Source organism: Phaseolus vulgaris, chromosome 7 (assembly GCF_000499845.2).
Source record: "Phaseolus vulgaris cultivar G19833 chromosome 7, P. vulgaris v2.0, whole genome shotgun sequence".
NCBI lineage: Eukaryota > Viridiplantae > Streptophyta > Magnoliopsida > Fabales > Fabaceae > Phaseolus > Phaseolus vulgaris.
Window position 1 is genome coordinate 6,403,851 of NC_023753.2, and position 22,875 is coordinate 6,426,725.

The 22,875-nt window shown below is 29.8% G+C and overlaps 4 protein-coding genes across 10 annotated transcripts; 2 read left to right on the forward strand and 2 right to left on the reverse strand.

Moving 5' to 3' along the window:
• Window positions 1-4,319: 4,319 nt before the first annotated feature.
• Window positions 4,320-6,918, forward strand: LOC137827717 (transcription factor LAF1-like). Its single transcript, XM_068633994.1, has 3 exons — window positions 4,320-4,662; window positions 5,357-5,486; window positions 6,135-6,918. Exons 1-3 carry the CDS (start codon window positions 4,527-4,529, stop codon window positions 6,679-6,681), a joined length of 813 nt encoding a protein of 270 aa, XP_068490095.1. The 5' UTR covers window positions 4,320-4,526; the 3' UTR covers window positions 6,682-6,918.
• A 245-nt stretch (window positions 6,919-7,163) lies between these two features.
• On the reverse strand, window positions 7,164-9,271 carry LOC137827718 (25.3 kDa vesicle transport protein SEC22-1). 5 transcript variants are annotated; one of them, XM_068633996.1, is made up of 5 exons: window positions 8,931-9,271; window positions 8,473-8,633; window positions 8,152-8,295; window positions 7,763-7,830; window positions 7,164-7,515 (listed from the first exon to the last, which is right to left on the reverse strand). In XM_068633996.1, exons 1-5 carry the CDS (start codon window positions 9,119-9,121, stop codon window positions 7,492-7,494), a joined length of 588 nt encoding a protein of 195 aa, XP_068490097.1. In that variant the 5' UTR covers window positions 9,122-9,271; the 3' UTR covers window positions 7,164-7,491. The 5 variants fall into 5 exon arrangements, with proteins under 5 accessions (XP_068490097.1, XP_068490100.1, XP_068490096.1 ...); XM_068633999.1 differs by having other exon boundaries at window positions 7,164-7,586; XM_068633995.1 differs by having other exon boundaries at window positions 7,164-7,605; window positions 8,931-9,270.
• Window positions 9,272-13,134: 3,863 nt separating this feature from the next.
• On the forward strand, window positions 13,135-15,992 carry LOC137828309 (transcription factor MYB17-like). The gene is made up of 4 exons (XM_068634815.1): window positions 13,135-13,412; window positions 13,584-13,854; window positions 14,467-14,596; window positions 15,020-15,992. The coding sequence occupies exons 2-4, from the start codon at window positions 13,722-13,724 to the stop codon at window positions 15,720-15,722; spliced, it is 966 nt and encodes a 321-aa protein (XP_068490916.1). The 5' UTR covers window positions 13,135-13,412; window positions 13,584-13,721; the 3' UTR covers window positions 15,723-15,992.
• A 510-nt stretch (window positions 15,993-16,502) lies between these two features.
• LOC137828310 (remorin-like) lies at window positions 16,503-19,417 on the reverse strand. Of its 3 annotated transcripts, none has more exons than XM_068634817.1 (5): window positions 18,996-19,417; window positions 17,962-18,012; window positions 17,793-17,880; window positions 17,462-17,543; window positions 16,503-16,788 (listed from the first exon to the last, which is right to left on the reverse strand). In XM_068634817.1, exons 1-5 carry the CDS (start codon window positions 19,174-19,176, stop codon window positions 16,594-16,596), a joined length of 597 nt encoding a protein of 198 aa, XP_068490918.1. In that variant the 5' UTR covers window positions 19,177-19,417; the 3' UTR covers window positions 16,503-16,593. The 3 variants fall into 3 exon arrangements, with proteins under 3 accessions (XP_068490918.1, XP_068490920.1, XP_068490917.1); XM_068634819.1 differs by lacking the exon at window positions 18,996-19,417 and adding an exon at window positions 18,178-18,385; XM_068634816.1 differs by having other exon boundaries at window positions 17,793-18,012; window positions 18,996-19,312.
• Window positions 19,418-22,875: the final 3,458 nt, after the last annotated feature.

Consider the following 22,875-nt stretch of genomic DNA (forward strand, 5'->3'; position numbering starts at 1 on the left):
ATTTTGGTTAGTAAGCTAGTTAACTAAGTAATAAAGCATCAATTATATGCTATTTTTATTTGTTTAACATATTATCTTTCCCCCAAATTTAATTTTGACTCGTTTACCATTTTTTAGTTATTTGCCTGTATTTTACATAATATTTTTCATTTATGTTCGTTAAAAAAATATTTCGATTTAAAAGCATCATGCAATATACAAATACTTAACTAGTTGCTCATAAAACATCTATTGGATTGTTTTTATATGATAAGTAATTAATTAAATATACACTAGTCCATGAAAATATAACATCATTCTAGTTATTGTGAAAAAAAAAACTTGATTATTATACTTCTTAGTTTAATTAAATAACATCATTGTCTATTGCCGGAAATTAGAATTAAAAACACAAGGTTTTAGTCCTTAAAAATGATTTATAGTATTTAAAGAGTAAAAATGATTTTTTTATACATAAGGTAAGGTAAAAAAAACTATTATATTGAATAATAAATTTGTTAAATACTTTCTTCTAGATAATATAGTAATTATACTTGTTCGTGATTGGACAGTAAAGACATCTTTCTCCTGTCCTGTTGTATGTTTGTGTCGTCTATATACTACTTTGGTTGAGTATGTATAAAAAGTATTCGATTAAATTAGTTTTTGATCTTCAGTGTAATTAATGTTCAATAAATACGTATTTTGACATGGTGTGAGAACTTATTTATAGAATAAGTTGAACCTTCGCACTCATAAGTCTATATTAACACAATTTTCTTGATTAATCATCTAACATTATGTATAAGTTTGCTTCTAATTTTTTTTACTATTGTATTAATGAGTTTTACCCATGACTAAAGGGTCTCTGATACAATACTCATATTAATTTTCTCTTTAGATAAGTGTTGGACAAATATTAAGAGTTAAAAAACTAGAAAAACCTCTATCAACCATGCAAAAACATTTATGCAAGTTATAATAACACTTCTGACCCAAAACATTGAAATGTTAGATATTTAAGTCTCTTTTCTGTTTTATATCATTCAACTTATCTATTTATTTTATCTAAATTGGAATATATTATAGTTGTCTTCAGGTGTTTGGTGGTGTTATATCTTAACATTTTTGTTGATAATATCAAATATCTTCTCTCTGAAGGACCAGAATTTTACATGAATAACCTTGATTGAAAGTGCATAGGAACAACAATTGTAAGATTCGTTTGTGCCATGGAAGATAATGGTCGGCAAATAATCATTTTTCTTCCTTTCCAAAAGTTATAGGCAGAATAAGATAATTAATTGTTCCATAAGTTTAGGCAGAAACAAACAGCTGTAGCATGCTTCAACTTTTGTTATATGAGGTTCAGCCACGCCTACAAATTTATTTAACTAATTTTATTATAAGTCTTTGATAATTGAAATTGTGTTTATTGAAGTTTTTTTTATATGTATTTATTGAAGTTTTTTTTATATGTATTTTATTGAAGGGCACATAGAAAAGTCTTTATGTTTCTTCGTTCTCATCAATATTGTTGTTTAATATTATTTGACAAACTGAATAATTCTTGCTACTTAGAGGAGGCCAACCTTCAACCATGCGTGACAATTTTTTTATCCCCATTGAACTTTGTATGTGTAGTTTTTCAACAAGTTTTTTTTTTTTTTTTAATATTAATGAAAGTGTAATCTGGCAAAGGGACTTCAGTGGGTATGTACATTAATTAAATATAGAATAAAAAAATGTTTTATTTGTATATTGAAGTACCTCATTGTCCAATTCTGAACAATAATTGTGATTCCTTGTTGATCTCATAAAGTCATTAATTGATTCAATAATCTCAAACTCACCAACGCTGTACCTTTGTCGTGTCTGAGTGGGATTCCTGTGTTCCTTCACAAACTAATTCGGGATCATTTTCTTGGTCAATGACTTGTTATGGTTGGGTATATTGCTGATTGAAGGGACACTACCAACTCCAAGATATACATGGGGTATCTTCTGATTCCATTTCAAATTCTTCATTCATCCCTCTTGAAAAAAAAGTTAGGGTTATTCTACCAACTAATTTCTTTTAAAGATATTTAATGTGTAGAGAAGTGTTAAAAGGAAAATAGTTATGAAGATATTAATAAGTAAAATTAAGTTTAATTCAATCTTGTAAAATTGACTTGTACAAATAAATGGTCTGATAGTAGATCCGATAGATGGTGACTTGATTAATCCAACAAACTTTTGTTAGGATAGATTCTTAGATGACTATACTAAAAAATGAATTTTAAGTTTAAATTAATATTAAGAAGTAAACTTTAAGTCTATCTCAACCTCATAAAATCGGCTTATGAGATGAGATTTGCACTTACTTATATACTACAAAATGCTCTAATCTCTAGTTAAGATGAAATCTCTAACACACCCCTCATGCCGAGAGTGACAGCTCGTGCGTGAGACAATATATTATGGGTGGTCTGATAACGGTCCGATAGCGGTGACCTGATAAGCCCAACAAAATATTGCTAGGATATGCTTGAAATGACTCTGATATCATATTAAGAAGTAAACTTTAAACCTAACTAAACTCATAAAACCGGCTATGTGGGATCTCCAACAATTAACTTTATAACCGATTCATAATGTGAGGTTTGCATAATTTATATACTATGAAATGTCCTTATTTAAAGTGAGATTTCCATCATTGAAAAATATTTTTTCAATTTTTTTTAAAAGAAGCTCGCGATATGAAGACATTACCTTCTCTTACAGCTATAAGTTTAATTCCAACTTTTATCTACCTCTAAGTAGTTGATCATTGTAATATAATTTTTCACTTGCCAAGTTATTTTCAATGACAAATATATTGGAGTAAACTGTGATTTAGAGTTTTGCATTGGATAAAACTCAATAAGAAAAACATTACATTTAAAAAAAAAACACTTCAGCTTTTGGATTAAAAATTGTGTTTTGATCTTTTACAAGTATTTGATTAAAAATTCTTCCAGTCCAAGTTATCATATTTGTTGGTTCTTCGTCTGAGTGATAAGGATGTAGATTTGTGGTGAAATTTTATCCACCTATATCACCCAAGTTTACTGGTTTTTACTTTTTGTCCTGATTTGTCCACCATCTATCCAAACATCTTCCATTTTCAGCCAAATTTGTACAAATCTTCCTTCTGCAATAATGCAAGTGTTTCAGCACGCATACCCGATTCACTGTTTCTGCCATGTATTTCATCAACTGCATAGATCAGCCACAGAAAGAGGACAAAGACTGGATTTTTAACTGCATAACCTTGTAATAAAAACTTTACTGTGAAAAAGAATTTGATGAGTTATCATTATATTAGTTCCCCCTCAATTCTTAGCCTTTGGTTTTGCCAACCATATCTTAAATTCCTTTAAATTTTATTAGTGTATCTGTAATGTGGTCATTTTTTTAATCATTTGTCATATTTTCCCAAAATTAATCTAACTCAACAGAATCTTGTTCAATTCAACAGCAGTTAAAAGAACCATTTGTTGCCTCACTTGAAATTGAGTTTTGCAGTACCTGAAATTTAAAAAGGTAGATGCAATACCCCATTATGAAAACTATCAAAATCCATGGCCTAAAGCACATTTACAGAAAGGGTTTAAATTTACACATGAAATGCATATATTGTTGGGATATGCATGGTAATAAAATGATCGGTTTTGAGAGTTTTGCACGTTTGTTGTATTCTGGGGTTACAACTAGTTACACTTGAAAACAATGTGACAATCTATGATGATCAAGTTTTATACAGTTTGTTAATTGCTCTTGGACGGTAGAGAATGTGTCTGTACCAGAGGAATGTTGACTTGAATAAGCCTAAACTATTAGGTCCACTAGTTCAATGAATAGTGTCCTTCAATGCATAGCTGTACTCCTATTATTACCTCACTACCATTCACTCTACCTGGCTAAAGAACAAAATGAAGTTTCCTCTGTTAAGAATAATTTATGTTAAAGATAAAGACTGAACACTCTTTTCATATCTTTTACAAATTGAAGGCCTTCACACCTAATAAGACTTTCATATTTGTCTTAAAAGTATTCAAAAGTATGCAAAAACAAGCGCCAAAAATATTGCACCAAAGAACAAAATAATGTAACTTTTGGGAATTTTGGACATGTGGTCTGTTAAAGTTGATAGCAAACAATGACACCACAAATTCCAACATTTTCCAAATTGGCACCCTTTGAGTCTGCAAAGGTGAATTTCAGCAAGGTGGAACAAGTTTTCAACCCTTTGGAGCAGGACAGAAATATTTTATTCAATAGAAATTTCTTGGATTATCTTTTTATTGTGTTGTTTCAACGCTTGTGAATAAGTAATGGAAAAAGAAATGCACAGGCACGACTATTTCATGGAATTTTTATATATAAGTCTGTTTGTGCACTGTTTTCCTATCAAATATTTTCCCTTCCTTCTCTTAGTCTGCTCTGCCAACTCTGTGGGTTCTGTTTTAGAGAGTCCAATTCCAATCCTATCATTGAAGTGAAATTCTGTGAGGCAAAGCAAAATGGGGTGCCAGCCATTGGAAAAGGGAAAACCAAAACATAAGAAGGGGTTATGGTCACCTGAAGAAGACAATAAGCTCAGAAACTACATCCTTAAACATGGTCATGGCTGTTGGAGTTCTGTCCCCATTAAGGCAGGTTGGTTTCTTTCTTCTTTCCTGGTTGTGACCTTTTGTCAATCATACCACAGTTTCCTTGGATTTACTACACAAAGGGGCATTGTTCCATACTCTTAGTACTGTTAAAGTTATTAAATGGAGACATCCCTGGTCTTCCTTAAGAAAGGTCTCTCTTCCTTGATATGAAAGTATGTCTACTACTTATTTGAGCAAATATTATGTTATCAAATTGAAATGTGGGCATCTTTGACTGATTTTAACATCAATAAATTTCAGATGTCTTAATAAGCTTTTCTTTGCCCTTGTTTGAATTAATTCTAATAAATTTATCCAATCAATTCTGGGTATGAAAAGGATACATTGGTAAGTAGAGTAATACTGGTGCCATGAAGTGTATTTGGCATGATAAGAAAATTTTACTCATTTTCTATTTTAAAAATATCACACTTAGACTTCTTGACAAAAGAGACTGTTGTAAAGATAAAAAAAAAGTTAATGACTTGGTAGTTACTAAAAATCCATAATCCTCCTTGCTGAAGTAATTTGATAATTCTGGCTTGTAATTTTAACATCTCATGGTAAGACTAAACGGGCATTTTGTGTAAAAGTATATTTGCTGACAAAAATCAAGTGTTATAGTCAAACCAACAGACATTTATATAATATTTTCAATGTTTACCTGATATTGATGGAACAAATACATTTATGTAAAGGCTTGCAAAGGAATGGAAAGAGTTGCAGACTAAGATGGATAAACTATCTAAGGCCAGGATTAAAGAGAGGGAAGTTCAGCAAACAGGAAGAAGAGACAATCCTGACCCTTCACCACATGCTAGGCAACAAGTAAGCCACAAGAGTAAATCTTCTTTCACTTTATCAATTTAGAAGTTCCAGTTTTATAATTCTGTAATTTTCAGTCAAAATATTGATAAAGACATGTCAGGAGTAGCTGTCAAATGTTAATTATGTTTTAATTAGAACAAGAAATTATGCAAAGTAAAGGAAAAGACAAAGTCCTGTAGTTCAATATTTGAGGCTTAAGCTAGGGAATGCAAATTGGAATGCAAGGAGTTTAATATTTAATTCTGTTTTAGAAAAGCAACTAGGGTGTTTACAATGAAAAATAAAGGAAGAATTGGTAAGTCAATCCATGAATTGGCTTTAGATGCCATGCTTCATTTTTTTAAGAGGGATGAACATTGAAAACAAAAAGTCTATTATACTATTCTACTATTCCTCAATTCTGTTGTATATTTAATTTAAATCCAGTCCAATACCATTTGTCCAGTGTTTCAGATTGTCCCTTCGTATATTCCAATTAGTAAGCATCAAACATTTTACACATCGAAGACAAACTGTTCACATAAAGAATGTGTGTCTGTGAAACTTAGAACAGGAATTCAGAACTACTGTTTAAACTCTTTGTTATAATAATTTCTTTCACTTGTAGTGAAGATTGATGAGAAAAACTTGAATTATATTATTGGCCAGGTGGTCACAGATATCACAGCATTTGCCAGGAAGAACAGACAATGAGATTAAAAACTACTGGCATTCATATTTGAAAAAGAAAGTGGCCAAAGCTAAGGAAATGGATTTTCATAACCAAATGAAGTATGCTAGCTCAAGCTCAGATACCATGGACTCTTCAAATTCTCTCCAAAAACTTGCAACTCAAGGTACACAGAATTTTAACTTCACCAATGAGGCTTGTCAGAGCTCCTTACCAAAATTGTTATTTGCTGAGTGGCTTTCATTGGATCAAGTAAACTCTGCAAATACAGTTGACTCTTTTGGTTTGAGGAATGGACTTGATCAAAATTCAACTCTTGAGGAAGCTTCAATTCATGATATGTCAGAGGTACCCTTTGGTGGAGGGTACCATAGATGCTTGGCAAACATTTCAGCCCCTGAGATGTTCAATTCAGAGCTGAAGTATGCAAATGAGATGGTGGAAAATGGTTTCATCCATTGTGTGCCTGGAGTTGACTTGAGTAGCAATTTCAGCATGAGCAATGATGGCATAATGTACATATAAAAGCCAAGTTTCAGGATTTGTCAGCATCATTTTCTAATTTTATACATACATAAAACAATCAAACTTTAGCAATATAAAATAAAAGTTCCATTCCAAGTTGTATGTTCTATACTTCTACCCACTTCCAATTATTTCAATAGGATGCCACACGCATGATTAATTGTTATTCTTCTACAATTGTCGTTGCATACAAATATGTAATTTCATTTCAATTTAAGAAGTCAACTTCTGGTGGTCTTCACAGTGTTTTTACTGAAAATCACATGTGACTAAAAACACTATTAATTAATAATCTCCATATATATAATACTCAATTAAGTTTTTATTAATCTGCAAAATAATTTATTTCTATGAATCTAAAATTTTAAAAATAATCTACTCGTGTTGCAATTATGATTATTTTTCACCCGCTTAATAATCTAAAAGTATCGATGTGATATTTCTAAATAACTAAGAACAGTTAAAATAGAAAAAGGAAAATATGATAAGAATTTTGACAGGACTATGAACACTGTCAATACAATTTACTCATTTGGTAAATATCAATTATTTTCTATATTTACACGCCATTTCATAGACACAAATATCAATTGGCAACTCGTGTGAGTACACAAGTCAGAGTACTGGTTCATTTAAAAGGAAATATTTCACTTTCAAAGGTAGAAAGTAGAAACTCTGACAACTCAGAATTTTTCTTCTTCAATTTGGATCTCACTCTCTCTCTCTGTCTTTCCTGGATTATGAGGTGCAGAAGGGGCCACTCCATATCTTTATATTTTCTGCAACATCAATGTTGTATCATATTTAATACTAGTGGGCCATTTCTTTAAGCTCCTGCATGCAGTGTTGAAGTTTTATGGTATTAAACCGTCATCTTTGGTCTTCATTTAAGGAATTGTCACCAACTTGAAATAATAAAGTCATCTGTGAGGACAAAGCTAGCCCATAGAAGAGCCATAGAAGTAATTACAAGGATTATAATAGGTGTCCATTTCAAAGCCAAAATTAACATTTTTTTTCTTCTATATTTTTTGTCAAGAAAATAGGGAATGAAAATTTAGAGCTTTCAACTTTAGCATACCTCAAGCCGTGGAGAACACCATATTGTGGATTCAGGTTGAGGAGTACCTGGTACCCGTCTCATTGTTTCTGTCATTATAAGATGTTATGTGACCAAAAAAGTTGCATATTTTCTTCTTTAAAACTATCATGTTAGTTGTGATTATAAAACTTGCCATATCAAGTTTCAACAGTTTCAACAAATAACCATACATAATAGTCTAGAAATATGCATTTTAAATGTTTGGATGTTAACTATTAAGATTAAGAAGTGTATTGTATTTTAAGTGTAACTCGAACTTATAAAACTTGTTTCATAACTTGCTTCTCACTTTCTTCTTCATGATTCTAGTTCTGAGTGCAAACAATCGAAATAAGACATGAAAATTTGAGGAGGGGCAAAACTCTTACCTGAATTTCTCTTCCTTTCTACAATGTTGTAAATATCTTCACTAGCAACATCTAAATCTTGTTTCCGGTTAGCATTAAATTTTGATAGGTTGGCCTGAGTTCTTGTGTCGATGTACTGTCTGCTAATGTTTGCAATTATACCATCTGACAAAGAAGTTGTGATTTGTTTGGCAAACTAAAAAACTTCACAAAGAGGAAATATTGTTTGGAGGAGGGGTTGGTTTAGAAAAAGTGGACCTCCACTTCCTTATTGAGCAAACATTAACCCCATGTGCTAGACAATGATATCATTGTAGCAGGGTAATGGTTCAAGGGAATTACCAAATTTGACAAAGCTGTATGGCCTTGTGATTTTGCCAATGAGGGTTTTATCAAACTTCTCAAACTCCTTTTGAATATCTTGTAGGTAATGAAAAGCCAGTTTTCTTGGGTAGGTAGACTCACACAAGACAATGAAAACAACTCCCTTCTCGACCAAGTAGCTTTATACCAAAAGAATATAATCATAATCAAATTCATTGCATCACAATTGCAACTTAAGAAACTAAAGAGGAAAACAAGTTCCATTAACTTAAACCCTGTGGTTTAAATGGAATGTTTATGGAGTCAACATAAACTCTATTTCCTGAACGATTAGCCTGTGATAAAGGGTACATGTGAATGAAGAATATGATGCATAACAGAAAATTGGTAGCATGAAAACAACTTGATCGATATAAGAACCAAAACTGACTTTGAAGGAAATTAAAAGAACTGAAAAAAATGAAGAGGAAGGGTACTTGAAGCAGAAATGGTCAACAATGATATTCATCTTGGAAGCTGTTAGTGCTCCCCTTGAAATTTCTTGGAGAATGAACTCTGCTTGTTGCCTGTAACATGAAAGATATCCATACTCTTCATTCATATATCTCAGTCCTTGTGCTAGAGGCAATCCATCGCTTACCCTTCCAACTACAGTTACCTTAACCATTTCCTCTCTGAAAAATTCTCTTTTATGACAAATAATGGATGGAATAATTTGTGAAGGCCCTTTTATAGAATGTGTGAGGTGAAGGTGAAGGTATGATGATGAGTAAGAGAACTTGGAAAAGAAGTTATTCCTAGTGTGTTCAAAAGGAACCATTATGGGTGGTCCAAAGATAAGGGGTGGCAAAAGCTTTGTAAGATAAACCCCTTGAGAAGAATATGCATTTCCATTCATAAGCACTTTTTCGGTCTATTATGTCATTATAATTTTGCTTTATTGAATATTTACAAAATTTATATTTTTAATTGAATTCTTTTCACTGTCAATTGGTGAATAATATAATTGTTATTTGATTTTGTTTATGTATTTTTATATAATAAATTTTAAATCTCTTATAAATTTATATATTTTTAATTATTTTTTATTAAAAAATTAAATTTATTTTATTGAGATCTAAACTATATATATTTTTTTAATTTTAACGTGACCATTAAATTTTATCCTATAAGATAAAACACCATGAATTTGAACAATAATTTTTTCAAAACTCTAATTATCACTACTTTACAATTCTACATGTTTGATTAGATTTTTTCTGTTTACTTTATAAAATAAATAAATAAATAAATAAAGATAATTAAGATTATAAAAAATATAAACATATAATCTTTTGATGCTCATTAACCAAAATCCAACTTATATTCAGCTTAATTAATGTTATGTTTGTTTCTTCACAGAAATACTGTTTCGTACAAAATAGATGAAAATGTATCCATGTGAATGTGATATGAGTAAAAAAAAAATCGCGATAATCACATTACACATTCATATACATTAATTTGTGTATTAGGGGAAGAGAGGAAACAATATACAATATGTTTTTTATTTGTTCCCCTTTATGTGACTTTTGTTCCACCAACAAATTCAAACAAATGAATTTCATAAAAATAAAATAAAATCTCAAACAACAACTAACTCTGTATAAAAAAGAAATTAAAAAAATCACAAAATATCAAAAACAATAAAATTATAAACGTTACTATATCATTAAACAAATTAAAACAATAACCGATTTTTTTCATATAAAAAAATAAAAAAAATTCTAAAACAGTTATTAATGTCATCTAGAAAATAAAAAATAAAACAGAAAAGAGAAAAGTAAAAAAACAACAAAAACACACTAACCTTGTAACAAAATATAACGTCTACAACATGCCAAAATATTAAGAGTACTATTTACAGATAATTTATGATTTTGGGAATAAGAGAAGGTGATAATATATTTGTTAACAATAAATATCTTTTCACTTCAAACTAAAAAGATGTAGAGGGAAAGTCACTCATGTATTATTTTTAAATTTATCCTAATTTATTCTTTTGTTATAGTATTTTTTTTTCTACAGTTTTTTGATATTTTTTATTTATTTATATAAGATATAATTTTTTTTCCAGTTTTATTATATATGTTTAATATTTTAAGAAATTATTTAGAATTTTTGTTTATATTTAATTTGTTGTTTTTATGTTAATATATTTTTTATAATTATTATGTTTATGAGTTATAATTTATTTAATTATAATATTTTATGAAATTCTTTTCTATGGTTAATTACATTATGTTTTTTTAGTATTTTTTATTTTTTATTATTATAGATTTGTAAACATTAAACAAATAATTTATTTATTTATTTATATAATATCTTATTTATTTTTTAATTTTATAATACATGTTTAATATTTTAAGAAATTACATTAAGTCTTTTTTTTATTTAATTTATTAAATACATATTTTTTAAATTATACCTATTTACATTTAATACTTATTTTTTTTTAATTATAATTTTTAAATTTATGAATATGTGGAAGTTATTTATTTAAAAAAAAACTCATTTCATTATTTTTTTAAATAGGTAAGGGTAAATTTGTAAAGTAATATTTTACACCTTTAAAAACATTCAAAAAAAAAAAACTGTTACATCACTTACAAACTCCCATAAATTTTGCTCGAATATTTACTCTAAAATACTCAAATTCAAGCACTATCACTTTCTTCACACGGAGAGTTGAGGGTGTGAGAGAGTGATAGTGTGAAAAAAATGAATATGTTTGAATTATGATATGTTAGAGTGAACCTAAGAAGAAAGTTTATTGACATAAGTGAATGATGGGATAGTTGTAAGAGTATTTTAAATTATTTTGAATAGGGTAAATTATAAAATTACAAGTTTACCCTTATATATAAAAAAAGAATAAATAATTATTAATTTTGTGGATATTTTAGTTAATTAAAATAATTTAAAGCGTCATTTATAACTAAAAGAAAAAATTATAAAATTCAAAGAAATAATTAAATATAATTTCAAATGTAAGTATAATTTTATAATTTTTCATTTTATTAATTTAAATTAATTTTGTTACTTAAGTTAATTTTAATATTATTTATGATTCTTTAAATTATGTTATGTTATATATATATATATACGAAATTATTATTAATAATAATTTTCATTATTAATATTGTTGTATGAAGGGTACCATGGTCTTTTCATCTCATCCCAATCTCCTTTTTCTTCATTTATGAGAGGATCCTAAATATCCTCAACTTTCCATTCACTTTCACCATTAACCTTCCTCTCTCATAGAAGCAAACAAGGGTGACACCCATTCACCTCCACCCTCAACCTCTATCACCCCAAAAACAAACACATAGTTACATTCACTCTCTCAAATCCCACACATTCATTCCTTCAAATCCTCACACATTTCTTCCATAATCCAAACATACCCACTCTCACATTCCTCCGCGTGAACAATGCACTCCTTAATCCAAACACAAAACACAGAACGTAAAAGCAAAAAGATAAGAAAAGAAAGATGCATGACTTGTTTGTTGGATTAACGGATTTGAGACTAATGATCATAAATATTATTCGTAATTTTAATTAAAATTATACAAATATGATATATATGAAATTTTTGTAAATTAATTAATAATAAAATTGTATCATTAAAGTAATAATATCGATGGTATGAAAAATTATTCTTTTTTATTTTTAATTTTCTATAGAAATATAAAAATACATGTCTCAACTTTTATATACATATTTTTCTTTATTTAAACTCAACTTCTTAACCATTTTAAACCAATAATATTTAGGTAAATGAATAGTAATATAATTAATTTGTTTATACAAAAAAGTCACATGAATTTTTCTACTCAAATCCAATCACTTTTCATACATCCAGGTAATCAACTTTTTTTTTCCTTATTTTATTCTCTCTCTACTCTCACCATCTTCCGAACAAAAGGTAACTGAGTTTGTTATAATATTTATATATTGTATTTCTTTTATTTCTATTCTTTTTATATGTCCTTTAAGATTATTTTGAAATAACTAATAAATACAGTAAGTTTTCAAATTTTAATAAAATAAGTGTGTAATTTTTTATTTTACTATTTTCTCTTAGCATTATAAAAAAATAAATTGTGATGATTTGAAAAAGTGATTTGAAAAAGTGAGTATATTTAGATTGAAATATATTAAAATAAATATGTGAGAAAAATGTATTGAATTTTGTGAATAGTATATGAGAAAATTAAATAAAAAATACACACATTTACTTAGCATTTCATAAGATTTTTTTTCATTTGATAGAGGATTTAAAAAATAGTGTTAACTTTAACTCTTCCTACCTTATCTGCGCACATCCTTAAATTCAAATAAAGAATATAAATGTAATTCAATACAGTTAGTGCTTCCCTTTAATCAAACATGTCATTCAAAATTAAAAAAAAAAAAAAGACATAATTTAAAATTTTATGAATAAAAAATTAATAAAATGAAAAAGAAATAAAGGAGGAAAATGATATGAGAAGAGAGGAAGGGATGTTGACGAAGGTTTGACTAGTGGGGGCAGTTCGGAACATAAATGCACCTCGTTCAGACCATCTTCACCTTAACCAATAAACATTCATTGGATATTGTTTTACTTATGGCGTTCCAATTCCATCCATCACTTCTTCAACCCTTGTCTTTTCTTCCACCGCTCCATCTTTTCCCTCAGCTCACCCTCACAGCTGCATTGCACTCCAATGCACCCTTTTCTTCTCCATCATCACTTCCCTCGTTTTCTGCAACCCTTTTACACCTTCACTAATATCTCACCTCTCTCTCCCAGTGGGGCTTCCCTGTGACCCTTACTCTCCCCACACCCCTTCTCTCTTCTTCACATTCTCACCTTCTTCTTATCTCCATTTCATGCCATTAAGAACCACACCACTTTGCTTTACAAGGTATGTATGTTTTTTTTACTTATAAATGTGACCCTCTCTATGTGCTGGACCTCTCTAAGCCGCCCCCATTGTCCTATTACACACACATGCATTAAATGTTTAGCCTTTTCTTCTCATTTTTCACACCCTTTTCTCTCTCTCTCTCTTCCTTTTTTTGGTTATGATGAGTAGACCCTGACCGACCCAATTGTTATTGTCATCACCGTGTGCAAGTGCAAGCTTATTATTAAAAGCAGAAGGTAAAAAAATAAAACAAAAACAAAGCGGTGGTATTAATTATTGTTGGGGGTGTGGTAATGAGTGGTGAAGATGGGTAAAGCACCTTGTTGTGAGAAACATGGAGTCAAAAGGGGAGCTTGGACTCCTGAAGAAGACCAAGCCTTGGTTGACTACATCAAGGAGCATGGTCATGGAAGTTGGCGTACACTTCCCAAACATGCAGGTCCACTTTCTTATCATTCCTTCTTTTCTTATTTCTTTTATCACTCTCTTCTTCCTTACTTTTGCATTTCTTGTAAAGTAGGAGTACTTTTATGTTTTTTTTTTCTTGTCCTTTTTTGAAAGTTTTGAAGATAGGGAAGAGTAGAGCTTGTTTTCTTATGGCTGAAGTTTTTATTTTTCTCTTGGATAAACTCCAATCTCATTGAGACTTGTTTTCTGAATGAACAAGATCCTATTGTTGTGTTTGGTTGTATTATCATGACACTGATTTCTGCATGTTATAGTACTTTTTTGTTCTGCGACTGTGGGGTGGGTAAGTACCGTCCTTCATAGAGATGGTCCATTGAAAACAATTGAATAATCCTGTCATCATCCAGTACTTGTCATAACCTAATTTGTTGGCATGTGCATAGAACTTCATTTTGATCTAATTGTACTTTCCCCTTGAAAAATGTTTTGGAAATTGTGTTTGCCGAAGGATTTGAAGCTTGCTATGCAGAGGGTGTAAAATATTCACACACTGAAGGCGAGAGGTGCAGACATGGTTATAATTTATAAAGATGGATAAATTATTGTATGAAAAATCATTTAATTGATGTATGCTTACAACTAGGCCTCTTACGATGTGGAAAAAGCTGTCGGCTTCGGTGGATAAACTATCTTCGCCCTGGCATCAAGCGTGGCCCATTTACCAGTGAAGAAGAAAGTACAATTGTTCAACTCCATGGCATGCTTGGCAACAGGTGCCACACTGTTCCATTTGCTTGTTAAATTCAACATGTAGGCAATAGTACTATACACATGCACATAGCCAAACCCTCTTGGTCCTAAAGCCTTATTTTACTCATAAGCTGCTTAGTAATTAGAAAACATGTTGCATGCATAAAAAATGTGTGACTTTACTTCCAATGGATATTGTTTCTGTTTCATTGCTTAATGTTCTCATCTTGTTGCAAGTTTTCTTAATCCTTTTGTCACTATGGATCCTTAATGTACTAATTAGAAACTTAAGGAAAAGGAGGAGTTTCAAGTTTCCCAATATGATAATGATAATGTAACCTAAGACCCACATATTCTCATGCTTATACTTTGATATTTGGTTGCATTAGTCTGTGTTATTGCATTCACTTTGCATATAAACTGTAAGTAACCGTGCATTCTCTTAGGTGGGCTGCTATAGCATCCCAATTACCTGGAAGAACAGACAATGAGATTAAGAACTATTGGAACACCCATCTAAAGAAGCGTCTCCTTCGATCATGTCATTCCCTAAGAGAAAAACAGTCATGTCTGATTCTGGATCAAACTATTGTCAAGTCTGAATCTCCTTCTACGCGTCACATGGTACAATGGGAAAGTGTAAGAGTTGAGGCAGAGGCAAGGTTGTCAATGGAATCCTCGTTGCTCAATTCATGGCCAACGAGCACAACATGCCCTGATCACTTTCTTCATCTTTGGAATTCGGAGGTTGGGAAGTCATTTCGCATGGTCAAGGGAAAGGAAGGAGTTGTGAGTCAAAGTCCTATCTCGCATCTGTCATTCTCATCTAAATTGGAGTCTTGTTCAGACGTGTCAGTGCAGGTGAAAAACAATGGAACTAGTAGACTCAATCCACGCATTGAGGATGTGAACATGGTTCCTGAACAGATAAGTAGCTACAAACCAAAGCTTGATGACACAACTGGGTCTGACTCGGGCAATTATGAATTTCTTGATACTTCAGATTCTGCACTAAAGCACCTACTACATATGTCTGATGGTGATGTTGGATTCTTGGGACAGAATGATAATTTCTTGAATCTCCTTGATGCTACATGTGACCAAGATAGTTTCTTTCATATCTCTTCTTCAGAGAAAGGCAATCTTTGAACTGACAAGAAAATTTTCTTTGCCTTCTATGATTTCTTCATTTTTGTAGATGCTCTCACCATGTAGCTGGGTTTCAATAGTTGGTCAGGAGGGGGAAAATATAGATAGAGGAATAGTTGCTAGAGTTCAAGTTTGCCTTCTACTTGATGGCTGAAACTAAAATTAAACATTAATGAATTCAGCTAAGGACATTCATGTCTATTCATGTCCTTCAGTTGTTGCTACTATTTAAATGTATATGCTGGCCTTTGTTGGTGATGTGTTCTTTGATTCACACAAGTACTGGGCATTCAATTGTCACATGAGTAAGATTTGGTGTTGACATGACTTGACAAATCTGGATTAAATATTTTATTGTAAATTAAGTTTTGTCTCAACTAATTTTCTTTTGAACTGAGTAAACAGGTTTCAACTTTTAATAAGACCACATTAAGTTTGATTATCTGTCATTTATTTACTTTAATACAAGCTTAAGAACGCAATTCTTAAGCACTGTTCATCAAACTTATTTATTAGCGTGGCGACAAAATCATCTTTAGAACAAAATTGTCCTTTTTGGTCATGAAATTTAACCCTCATCAACCAACCATCATATTGTAATAAGGCAGAAGGAATCGTGAGCGAATGAGATAGGTTAGTGGCATAATGGTACAAGAAATTGGCATTACCCAAATTGAATAATTCAATTTCTTGTATGGAGAAAGTACCTGTTATATGCACACCTCCAACATATCACTATGCACACAATAATAAATGAAGATGAACTACAACTCACCAAAAGACAACCAAACCACACATGTACTGGTATATGAACTATAAAATATTAGCAATAATAATAGTAATACTACATTTTTATAAATGAGTAAGCTTATTAGAAACAACCGAAGAGCTTCTTTGGGGCTGTTCCAGTTGCCCTGTACCTTGCACTTGTCTCCTCTGCCTTCAAGAAATCTTCCCCTTTTTTGGCCTCAATAAATGCCCTCTTTTCTTCAGCTTCTCGGTGGATTGTAGCTATTTTGTTTTTCAACTTCTCTCCATATTCTGCTTTTTTCTTCTCCAGTTGTTCCTGCTCACAAACACAGTGAAAATGAAATGTCAATTTTTCCTCCCCATCTCTGCCAACTTCAATGTGTCTTAGCTTAGCTTACACATGAAAATTGGAAAAATTGTTTTACTTCTCACAAGGCATGTTAGAGCTTGGTGTGTTTTTCTTTCAACTCTCAATTATTTACACCCAAATTCTTATCTCTATTGATTCTCTTTTTTCATTTCTATTCACTTCTCACTTTTTCTTCTTCTAATCTCTCTCTCTCTCTCTCTCAATGGTGTGTGTACACACTCATTATTAGAGTGTGCTTAAATTCCCTTTTAAGTTGACTTTAGCATAAACATTATTTAAAACAGAATATTCTTATTACCTTCTTTTAAAAATAATAATCGGGGAACCGAAACATTAATTTAAGATCACTTTTCAGAACAAGGATAATAATACTTTTAATTGTGGTTATTCTATATCTATTGTAAGAAATGGTTAATCCCAGATTCTTTCAGTTTCTGAGAGGGTAGGTGGTGGAAACTTGTTTGCTCGTTGTTCTTTTCAATTCAGAAGATAAAAAAAAACGTTTAATAGCAGTACCTAAAAGAAAATTGGTATGGACACATTTTGAGAAAGTACCTACAGAACAAGTTACAATTACTACAGATAATTTCTTAATACTAATAATAAAACAAACTCTTACTTCTATCTTTCTCAATTCAGCCTCTGTTGCAGCTTTCTTACTGTTCTCCCATGCTGAAATTGCTGAAATATTTTTGTGAGCCCTGCTCATCAAATCCATATAAATTAGTTGAAATAATATGAACATTTGATGTTAACTGGCCAAACAAATGATTAGAACTTTCTATTTATAAATTTTTTTTAAACTTCACAATTATCATAATGTTTTCCAATGCTAAGTGCTGTACCAAAAACAGCTAAAGATCAGATCAGTTTCTATTTGAGCTGAAAAGGGAATGTAACAATATTTTATGCAAACTTCTTTGGCACCCTTCTACTGTGCAAGTTCTTACTTGTTCTCTGCTTTTGACTTTTCACTTTCTTCCCATGCTTTGATTAGTGACAATCTCTTCTCAGTCGCAACTCTCGCAAGGACAGCATCTGAAGAAGAAAGAGAAGGCGTGGGAATTAGGATGAAATGCATAAAGAAAAATAAAGTATCACAGTAACAAACAAACTCACCTCGGTTCACAGATACCTCAATTGGTTTCTCTACGGCAACTTCACTAGTCTCTGACAAAAACCAAATTAACAATACAACACAATAACTATTATGTTTGAGCCTTTACAGCAATTATCATGCATGATGATTAAATAGGTGAAGTAAAGAGACAAGAAGGTGAGTTTTTATAATATGATTAAACCAAAAGTTAAGTATATAGCATGCAAAGTGTGTACTTGGAATCCAACATGGGAGATCTTTACTATATGAATTACAAGACCAGGTGAAGATGTTTCCTCCTTTGAATTTCCACATATTATTGGCTCAAGTAAGCAAAGTTAGATCTTTACTTGATAGCTAGAATCATATTATCATTCAGTTGGTAACCCATCAATTGATGGTTTGGACATATAACTCTTTCAGATAGAACTACGACAGGGAAATTCCAGCAGAAAAAAACTGATAAAAAAATAAAAACTAAAAAAAAGCAATCAAGTATGTAAAAAAACTCACAGAAAGTTTAACTCAATCAATGGCTTTGACATTTACCATTTATTTTTGTAAAACACCTTTGGAAAACTCGACAGTACAAGTCACGTATATAATAAAAGGAAGGGAAATATAAAAACAACTTCACTTCTTCCAATTGGAATAATTTTACACAGGCGTAAGTTGTCTAACTATCCCAAATAAAAATGAAGTTTCTACAAATATGAGAGTTAAAAATCAATAACAAATCCCAGAAGACAAAGAAAAACAAATATGATCAGAGATGAAGAAATTTTAAAACTTTAAATATCTGAACTGTCTGAATTACACAAACAAGTAGGTAGGTAGGTAGGTAGGTAGAAACAATTTCACTTATATTAAACTCACCATATAACTCAAAGTGAAATTAAAAGCTGGTCACCTTAGCCAGTTAAAAAAGATAAACAGCATAAAACAAAAGCAATGAGTTCAATATAATAATATTTCCTTTCACCACCCTTTTGGTAGCAGATATTAAATTAGTGACAAGAGAAAAGCAAAGGAGAGTGATATAAGAGTATCATACTCTCAACAACTACAAGAGCTTTGGAGTCATCAGCAGGAGGAGAGGGTTCTGGAATTATAGATTTCTCCTCAGCCATATCCTCCTTTGGAGGGTGATGAGCAGCAGGTTCAGGTGGAGGGTGAGAGGGAGTAGTAGTAGTAGTAGTACTCTCAGGCACAATTTTTGATTGCTCCTCAGTCATTTTTGCTCACAGTGGTGACTCAGAATTGTCTGCACAAAGTGATGGGAAAAAAGCTGTGAGTTGTTTGGGAGTGTTAAAAATAGTATGATGGAAAGATATGTAGAGAGATTGAGGAAGAGGAAAGAGTTGGTTGGGATATTATGGTTGAAGGAAGGTAACTTAACTCAAATTCTAAAAGCTTAGCTGTGTGGCTAACAGTGGTAGGTATAGTGGCCTCTTATGAGTTGGCACAGCACACCAATAGAGACAGCACCTCCCAGTATTTGTACAAGACAATGATTCATTTTGTAGTTGAACTAAAGGATCTAAATTTGTAAGAATATCTCAAGAGTCAAACACCTTAATTGCACTAATTAGAAATTAAGGTGTATTAATTTATTAATATAATGTTATTATTAATAACAAAATTCATTTTATTAGTTTATTTGTTTTTAGTATTAGAATGAACTCTGCAAAATATGTATGCATTTGATGGAGAAGAAATCTGCAAGCCTTGCATACTTTTGACTTTCTTCCTTTACTGTATAAACAAAAAGGTTTTGTCAACATTGACTTGATTTTAAGCAATTGAAAATAAAAATTATTATAAAGAAATAAAATTATTTATAAAATATTACAATAGTTAATAGACTGCATAATACTGTTGAAAAATTATTATATTATTATTTTAATTATATTTTAATATAAATTATTATTATATAGATGTAAAGTAAGGATATTTTGTCTTTGTCAAACTATCATTTTTCATTAAAAAAATGTCAACAATATATTAAAAAAAGTAGTCAAAACATTATATTGAAAAATGTACATGAAATAAATGAACTTTAGAAGAATGCTCAATACAAACCATGCAGAAAATAACAAATTATATTAATAATAAAAATAATAATAATAATAATTAAAAAATACAGAATGTATATTTCTTTTAAGTTTCTAAAAGATAGAGATAATAAGTATAACATATATGCAAAAGGTGTTAATATTTATTGAATGTTAAATTAAGAATAAAAAATAAAATTGATTAAATATGTTATGAAAAAATTGAAACATAAATAAGTTAAGAAATATCATATTAAAATATATTTAAAATAAATGTGTGACATGTTTTTAATATCATGAGAATAGTCAAATTCGCACATTTTTTTATCAAACATAAATATTTTAAAAATCTTTTAATGATTGAAATTCATCATCATTAAATTGTCTGATGTTTAAATATGTATAATAACTATAATTATAAATGTTTTTCAATGACTCACTAAACAATAAATTATTAGTTAAAAAACTTTATTTAGAAAGCACCTTCCATAATTGTTAAAATGAAAAAAGTAATTACAATAATAAAAACTTTTCAATGACCTATTAAAAAGATATATATTATAGTGTTTTCTAATATGACAATGTGATATTAATAATAAAGATGTGATGCTATGATATCTCATTATAAAATGAGATTGTTTAGAATTTTGATTAGGGAGAAATTTTATTCTCATTTTAGTTCTTTATATATATATATATATATATATATATATATATATATATATATATATAGTTGAGACATTCTAAAAGTGTTGCTAATAAATTCAGATTATCATAAACTCTGTTATCTTCTAAATGGTGAATTCTATTTAAAGAATAATATCAACATTTTAAAGAAAAGTTAAAAAATAATAAAAATTATGAGATTTATAAAATAAAATATTAAATAGTTAAAATTTTAATTTATATATTAAATATAATTTAATTTTAACGTTTGTTCTTTCTAAAATAATTTGTATCAAACATAAAATGGTTGTCACCTGTATAGATAATGAAGGATAGAAAGGCACACAAACTTTAAGGACCTCCATATATTCACTTTCTTCTCATTCCACTTATATTTTGTTTATCAATAATATATTAATAACTTTATTTAAACATAAAAATAAATAATAGTTTCATTTAATTCATCAATCATTCATCTATATAACTATATTAATATAATATGGTGGTTAATATCATTATTTTATTTTATTTGTTAAAATATAAAACTTGTTATAATTTTTTTAAAATTAAATACATTAAAAATAATTGTATAAGACTAATTTGTATTAAAAAAAATACATTTATAATATAAATAAGTTAGATCCATTTCTTTTATATATAATTAAGGTATTTAAACATTTTTATAGGATCCCTTTATTAGAAAGAAAATAAATATAATGAAATGTTTTTAAAAGTAAGTGAAAATAAGTAAGAAATAAAGTCTACAAAAATTTAAAAATTGGAAAGAAATAGAAAATTGAATGAAAATAAAGTAAAAATATTGGTGAAATCTGTCTTTTTATAATAAAGTTGCCAAAATGTGCCATTACTTATTGCTCCATCAAGTTTGAAATTTTCATTTATTCATAGATTTTTACTTTGTTTCATATTTTTTTAGTGTGATTGGAGGAGATTCTTTCTTGATGGCAATGGAATCCTTATCATGCTCCTCATCTCTTGCAATCAATCTTTTCATCGAGTACATTTGGTTAATTTTCTACTCCACTTGTAAAACCATAGCTTTCAATGATATATAACTTGAATTTATTTCAACTATTAATCTCTGGTCACTCACAATTTGATTCATTTTCTGATTTTTTTATTGATAGTATTAAAATGTAATTTTAAATGAATTTATTTGTATAAAACCGAAGTTAATTATATTTATTTATTATATATTATAAATTAATCTTATCTTTATGTAATGTGAAATCTTTAATAGATAGCGTAAAAATATTTGTTCTGTTAAAAGTTTGGAAAGATAATGTAAATTAATTTCAGTAATTTCAGTTTCGAAATAGAGTAAGTGTTAAAACAAAGAAAAATTTCCCTTCACGTATAAAATGGTGGAGATAAATGTGAAGTAAATTTGAAGTTGGGAAATAAGTATAAGTGGATTATAAGGGTGATAAGTGGTAACCCACAAAAGCTAGTGCAGCAAAGATTGATAAGAGACAAAAGAGAGTGGGGCAACGTTTGGTTTATCAAAACAACACAAAATGTAAAACTGATGGAATCAAAAGTCCCTTTTGTTGTCTCTTTCTCTTGCTCACAACAAAAATGTCTTTGTGGTTCTCCCATGGCACTTGGTATCATGAAAATGAAAGTGATTCCATTATCAGTTCCAAGATAATCTAATTCCAACTATATTTTTTTGTAGGGACTTGTAGCAAGAAGCAACATTCACTCATACGTTTTTTAATATATTTTTATTATAAAAATTAATTTATATGGCCTCTTTAAATAGAGAGTGAGATTTATAAAAATTAGAAATGTTTTTGAAAAATATACTATTACAAAATATCAATACAACGACAGTTTTTATAAAATCATCATTAAAAAAAGTGTGGTGACAAAATTGTAATTATTTTGTGTTTGTAGGTTCAAAACAATGATGGTTTAAGCCTGAATCGTCGTTATAGGAGTGACTAGGGAGATTTTAATAATAATTTCAACCTGAACTGTCGTTATAAGTGTGACTGAGAAGTTTGTAACAACGGTTTCAGCCTGAACCGTCGTTATAAGCATGACTGAGAGTTTTTTAAGATGTAGATTTTTAAATCTCGCCTTCATTCTCATTTGCGCCTTCACTCTTTTCTTTACTCCTTCATTCTTTTGCGCCTTTAGTCTTCTTTGCCTCACCCCCTCTCCTTTCTTCTTCCTCTCTTCACAGTC